Here is a 7,161-nt window from a genome sequence, read left to right as displayed (position 1 = left end):
GTTTATTATTTTCCACAGTGTTAGTTAGAATGTTCGATATATTTGTTTTATTAATATCTTCGAGTGTTTAATCTAATTTACTCTTTTTAACGGTATTGTAGTTAAGAGATCAAGTTTACTATTTTTAAATTCTGCTCATTTATACGCTTTTATTATAAGAATCATTCTGCATTGTTAGCTTCGTATAAGGTCTTAATTCTCCTAAACTGGGCTATATCTAAGCCATTATGAACCACAGTTTTCAAATCAATAACTTTTTGGTTAGCTTAGGGGATCATAGTTAATAGATATGTCTAAATAGAAGTATCTCTCGTCTTTCTCATTTACATAATCATCTATGATCAAATTGAACGAGACGTGAAGTGTCGTTTAAAGTAGGGAACTTCATTGGTCATTAGCCATTGTTAAAAGATTTTGTAAAAAATTACGAACTCTTGAAACTTGATCACAGTAAACCACTCTAGTTAAGGAACTGCATTTCCAGCCAGAGATAAAGCATTATAAAAGTTGCTTTCCTCATCAGATAAATATGTTTTTCCTCCCATGTAGAAAAACCTGGTGTTTTACGCTGAGCTATTGCGAATACGTAAGCGAGAACTAAAACTAATAGTTTTACTGCTTTATGATTATATTATGTTTGCATAGCTAATTCCTGCGTAATATAAGTAATTAATAAAATTTTACGAGTTTATAAATATTTTTTATAATCCTACATTTTCTTTAATTTTGGTATTTTATGAATTATAAATATCCATTATTTGAACATATTCAGAGTAAAAATTCTATTCTTTCGTAACTTTGAAAAATGTTGTTGAGATTACGACCGAAAGTACCGTTAATAGTGAAGTTAACACATAACAGTATAATTAAAGCGTCACATTTTCAATGCTCCAATTGGCTTGAATGTTAGACTGGTTGTATGCGAGATGCTATCCAGTGGCTCAGCGGTATGTCCGCGGACTTACAACGCTAAAATTCGGGTTTATACACGCGATTGGCAGAGCACAGATAGCTCATTGTGTAGCTTTGTGCTTACTTCAAAACAACAACAAACCAACAATGTATGCGTGATGTATAGTTCCAAACTGTTGATGTTATTATACATATATAAATAAATGTGTGCGTGCCTGCGTGCATATACATATATTTCTGTCTTTGTAAATATTATCAACTAAAAGACGGACTTTACCTACTAGGCTTAAACTTTAAGTTATTTTATCCCTATTAAATTAACTGACTTTCTTGAGTCCAGAATCTGTCTACAACCTGTTTTATCTCTCACAGGACAGTGGTGGGTTTTCTGAGGAAGAGCTGCTGTGCCAACCAGTTTTCGATCAACCAGCAACCAGATTCCGGTCTGATGGTGTCCATCCTTCACAGCGACACCTTCTTTCACCGCGATCTGGTCCTTGGAGTGACGATGATGATGGAGATCAGACGGAGCTTCCACAAGTTCAGGGACGCCACGAACGAATAAAAACTCCTAGGTATCAACACGACAATGGACCATTCTACGAAGATCAAGGGCGCGTTAGCGCAACGTTGCCAGTTCGCAGCACAAAGGGTACTCCAAAATTCCAACACAAGAAACCTCCGAGAAATCCTAAATCTAATTATGACGCGGACATAAACAGACCAGGTGTTCCTATTTCCAATCAGAGAAGCAGTCTTAAGCATTCCAAACCTGAAATGCAGGTAAGATACTCAAACCTGACAACTCAGAATACTGGTCTCCGATAACGTCTCATTTATGACCTGAAAATCTGAAATACTGTATCATAAACACATAACCCGTAAAGGAATATTAACATATACACTCGAAATGATAGCTGTTTGTGATAGGAATTTTTTCTCTGAAACTTCTTTTTCTACGATTCTCCCACTTAGAACCCCCAAATACACTTTCTAGAAATCTTGAGTAATGGATATGGATATGTGGGCGTGACTAAGTTACTTTTCAAATGGGTAGAAAAGCTTGAATAAATGTCTTTCTGATTTAACTGCTTCGTAACATAACATAACATAATTACATGTTAAAAATGACGCATACAACATTAAAGGTAATTTATATGCGGAGTTCACTTTGTTAATATTTGGCCTCAGTTTGTGTATATAACCTCTCTTATATGGAGTCGTTCTTTTATACAGATGTGTTCGTCAATGGCTCTTCAGATATAAGAAGGTTCTGTTCATCGTCGTCTTTCTTCAGACAGATATTCTCTGTTCGTTAGTCGTCCTTACTAAGAAAGCTTTCGAACAGTACTCATTCCTTCCATAAATTAGATTCTTATATAAATTACTTTGGGTAACCTAATTACTCTATAAATATCACACTGACTTTTTATAGTTACTAAGTTATAACATGTAGATCAGAAGTAGCCATCGCAAAAACACGTTTTTTTTTTACCCCTAACTGTTTCTCTTAATGTGTGTGTTCTTATAGCAAAGCAATATTGAGCTATCTGCTGCCTCCACCGAGGGGAATCTAACCCTTGATTTTACGTTGTAAATCCGTAGACTTACCCTCTCTCATCTAGAGATGCTAGTCTTAATATACCAGTACAACGTGCCTTAAAAAGAACTTTAAAATATAAATCGATACTAAGCTTACAAATACGAACTTTCATAACAAGAAATGTCATCAAACTTGACTTGCATCTCGTAGAAAAAAATAAATGTTTGTACTTCTAGAAGCCAGCTGTTAATGATTTATATTTTATTTGATTATCAAGACTTAAACAGTAATCCACATCTTGAACATTTGATAAATGGAAATGAGATCAAACAAGATAACTGCATCAACTCTGAGCTGGTTAATAAAAAATTGGGATTTTTTTAAAAAACCGATAAGGCTCCTGAGGCAGATAATATTTCCCCAATGGTTTCGAAGAAGGTTAAAGATTCGATGTGTGAATCACTTACTACTATTCTTTGTCAGTCCTGGAACAGTGGGTAGGTACTAGAGGGTTGGAAGTTAGCTAAATGAGGTGATAAAAATTGTTATCGTAATTAAAGACCCATTAGTCTTGCATAAGTTATGAGAAAAGTTTCGGAAAGTCTGATAAAAGATACTTTCCAAAGTCCAATTTTATTGGATGTTAAACATAGTTTCACTAAGGGAAAATCTTGCCTTACAAAGTTTTTGACATTTTTTTGAAAAGATTGCTGATTATTTAGATGAGGATGAACCAAATATTTCAATCTAGGACTCATCCATCCATAACACCCTTCTCCAATCATCAACAGATCAGGTTTTGTACTGTTTAGCACATTTTGGTCTGTTAAGATATTTAGAAATCGAAGTGAAGGGGTTATTTTTCAAACTGTTACATGACCAACTATTCCATTATTGTTGAGTCTTTCTGATACTGTAGGTCTGGACACTTTTCTATCATTTGACACATGGTAGTTTATCTGATCAGTGGAAGTCTTCCTTCTATGCCAAAGGCTACATAAACGAAGATACTTATCTTCAGTATCATTGAGTTTAGGTGTTCTACCACTTCCTTTCCTACTTTCATATTTACCTGTTTCGGGATAGCGACATATGATTAGCTTGTTTCGTTTGACATTTATTATCAGGAAACGCGTTTTTAAACGGGTTTAGTAATTTATTTAAACTAACGAATTATCAAATGAGGCCCAAGTTATCTCCTTTTCAAGACTATATTATCAGGAACGATCAAATAGATTCACAATCGAATTAGTTCGATTAAACTGTAACCTTAGGCGATTTATCATCAGCCTCGCTTTTATATGGATACTGCGCTTATTATTTACTTTAACTAAAATTTAATTAATTTAAAAGTCGATACGATAGGCGTTAAATTGTGTACGTTTCACTTTTGAAGTATGTTGGTAGACTATTAATTTATAACTGTTTTTCAATTTATCGTTTTGAACATCAATGATTTAAATAGAAATGTTAACATTTTTATTTAGATACTTCATGCCAAACTAACTAAGATTTCGTGAGTTAAACATGCAATTCTAATAGATGAATATAAACGATTATATTTTTTCTTGTTCATTAACAAGTTTACTTTTTTTGCACAAGCAATTCTTTAGTACATGCTTGGACTCTCGAAATTTAACAGTTGGATATTTTATGACAAAATATATTACAGTTTCACAGCTGCAGGTAACTTCTTTTCTCTAACTAAACAGAGTAACGAAACTGTCATATATATCGTAATTTAGATCTTTAATAGCTTCTTGTCACGTGCCTTCGCAATAAGTTCTGTGAATGAGTCGTGCTGTGAAGTCCAATGCACACTTACAAACTTACAGAAAGCAGTAACAGGTTAAATTGTGTTATCCTAGGCTCAACTGAGATGACGCATATCTCAATCACCCTGGTCACCTTGGAGAGTATTTATAGAGCTTAGTAACTAGAATCATCATTGTTAGCGTTTGAAAGGCCCTTGTCTGTGAAACACGTCTGCCAAATCATGTTGCTGTGGAAACCATGAAACATTTAAATTTGTGTAATTATTGCTCAGATTTTTTTATACTTCCATCCAGCATAAATGTATGACTAAAATATAAAGTTTTATTCATTTCTGACGGGAATTTTCTGAATTAAAAGAAGCCAGCCCACAGCTTTTGATTAACAGTATTTTCTTACTATTTTTCTTCCTCTTATCTTAGGGCAGATCACATTTTCGTAGCAACTGCTGAATGTCTACGCCAGAATAGCAAATGTTTATTTAGAAAATCGTTAAATTTGTAAATGAAAATAAATTTTAATTGGAATATCGTCAACATCGTAACTGGCAAAGCAAAAGACCACTTTCTATCAAGTAGATCTTGTGATGAAAAATAAACAATTTTGGATGTTCCTTGAGTTTTTTAAATTTTTTTATTAAATATTTGTTGTCCATGATAATATTTTAAAATCACTTCTTAATGTTTGCAAAATACAGAATAATTAGTTGTTTATTATTAGGTGCAAAGCTTCACAAGGAGATATCTGTGCTTTGCCCACCACAAATATCGAAACCCAGTTTCTAGCGTAATAAGCCCTCAGATTTACAGAAGAAAGCAAAAATTATTTTCTTTAAAGAAACAGATTTAAACTAATTTTACTAAAATATTAATTTCAATCATAAGTATTAGTAAATGCTTTAAAAAAGCGATATTTTTATATAGTCCCAAAAATCAGTTTAAAATACACTTTTTTTTTCTGAAACTAAAAACAAACTCCCACAACATATAGCTTCAAATCGCACTAATCACGTTTTCCAAGAGCTAACTAACATCCTGAAAACAAACCATATTCAACTGTACAAACACATTTAATTTGAGTAGATATGTTAATGGCAAAAACTACTTATTCAAAACAAAGAGTATATGTTTGATTAAGCAATAAATCGCCTTAAGTTTCCTTCAATTGTTCCTTGCCAGGCGGATAAAATAATAAACACTGAGAGTTTTAACCTAAATTTTGGTATCATATGTTTAAAAGTGTTGAAGAAAATGTAAAGCCAAGTAAATGTTAATTTTATACGTGCTATGAAACTTAACGTCAAGCATGTATTTACTGTAGACATGATCAAAAATGTGAATGAAGAATCTGTAGTCATTTAAACATTCCAAGCTCTTCGTAATTAAAACATTACTGTCATAAATCATCAAGAGTATGTGCTATTAGTTGACTTAACTAGGCAATTACGATTCGAATAACTGGGAAACTGTGTCGTCTTTCAAGTCTATTCAGCGTTTACAAAATGTTGTCAGAAACACAGTGGACCAGAAATCAATATATTTCAAGCCTCGTGTTAATCGATAGCTACTGACCATCTGAACCGTCGAGTCGAACCTGTAAACTAATTTATTTTCAGTGCTCGTGTATCAGCACAATTTTCATGTGGGGGAAAAAGAAGTCGTCGTTCTGAATTTTTTAGGAGCACACTCGATACTCCTAGAGTTCTAAAATGTGATATTTTTTATACTCAAATTCCAAAAATTGTCTCAAGTTATTCCACAGTTCCATCATTGGGATAGCTGTTTAAGTAAAACGAAACTTCTTCGATGGATTCTCCCTTTCTGTCACGTAGTCTATAGGATAAGCAAGTGTGAGATTAAATTTGTGAAAAAAATCACATTTATATTACAATATAAATATTCCTAATTTAGCTCTTAGATTACAATATAAATAGTTCTAATTTAGCTCTTAGATTACGATATAAAAGTAAGGCTAAAATATAAAATGTAATTTATTTTTTCCTTTTTATCTCAGGGTAAATCATGTGTTCGTAGCAACTACAGGATGTCTACGCCAGTATGACGACAATATGTGATGAATCAAAGCTTCCACTTCTGGAAATACATTTAGGAGTAGAAGAAGGAACAACTGACAGAGGACGCTCCAAATTGATATGTGTATGTTTATGACACGTTAAAAAAAAAGGATTACAAATGTTCTTAATCCCGTTAAGCAGATTCAGAGGCTAAAATCCCAAACTCGATATATTGGAGAAATATTTACGGATTGTTTCAGAAACGAAAATGTAAAACATTGTCATTTTTGTGCCTTTTTATTTTGGGTGATACTGAGAAATGAATGTGGAGAACGTGGGACTGACAGCACACTACCAAAGTCACGAAACTTTTACGACTGAAGACAGCAAAAGTGTTATATAACTTCTATATCGGACATCGATTTTTTTTCTTGAATTCTTAGGATATTTCAGCACATATGTATATAGAAACACAGAGATCGATTTTTCACTAAACGTAGTTCTATCTTCTGTTAAACATATTCTCACAAACAGGAGTCGATTTTGCTTATTTTACTAAGTGTAGGCTTAGCAACTAATATGTTCACCACGTATCTTTAGATGTCTGAAAACATGCTTATGAATAACAGTAGAGAAAGTTATGAACTAGATAACCTTTTCTTTAAAAGAAACTCGGTGTATTTTTGTCTTGTTTAGCTTCAAAATTTGATCGATAAGGTTGTGCTTCCAATTGTTGCTTTTGTCATAGATAATTCTAGATTTCAGTAATAAAGTAGTTTTTCTCACATGATGAACGTCTTATTGTGTTTCCAGGTGACTGCGCCAATTTTCTTCTTGCTAACAAACATAATACGGAAGTAGCTTTTATAATCTACTTTTTCATTAGTGTTTCCGAAATAATCAGGGTGACCTTAATAAA

General features: G+C 33.0%; 1 protein-coding gene across 1 annotated transcript in view; it reads left to right on the top strand.

The window, feature by feature from the left end:
- Window positions 1-6,896, top strand: part of LOC143236115 (uncharacterized) — a 46,739-nt gene extending 39,843 nt beyond the window's left edge. Inside the window, exons 6-7 of the mRNA XM_076474389.1 lie at window positions 1,253-1,695; window positions 6,242-6,896. Coding sequence (XP_076330504.1) covers window positions 1,253-1,695; window positions 6,242-6,289 — 491 coding nt within the window. The 3' untranslated portion in view covers window positions 6,290-6,896. The remainder of the gene's footprint in view (window positions 1-1,252; window positions 1,696-6,241) is intronic.
- Window positions 6,897-7,161: the final 265 nt, after the last annotated feature.

Source organism: Tachypleus tridentatus, chromosome 13 (assembly GCF_004210375.1).
Source record: "Tachypleus tridentatus isolate NWPU-2018 chromosome 13, ASM421037v1, whole genome shotgun sequence".
In the NCBI taxonomy this organism is placed as follows: Eukaryota; Metazoa; Arthropoda; class Merostomata; order Xiphosura; family Limulidae; genus Tachypleus; species Tachypleus tridentatus.
This window is presented reverse-complemented; position numbering and strand designations above follow the sequence as displayed.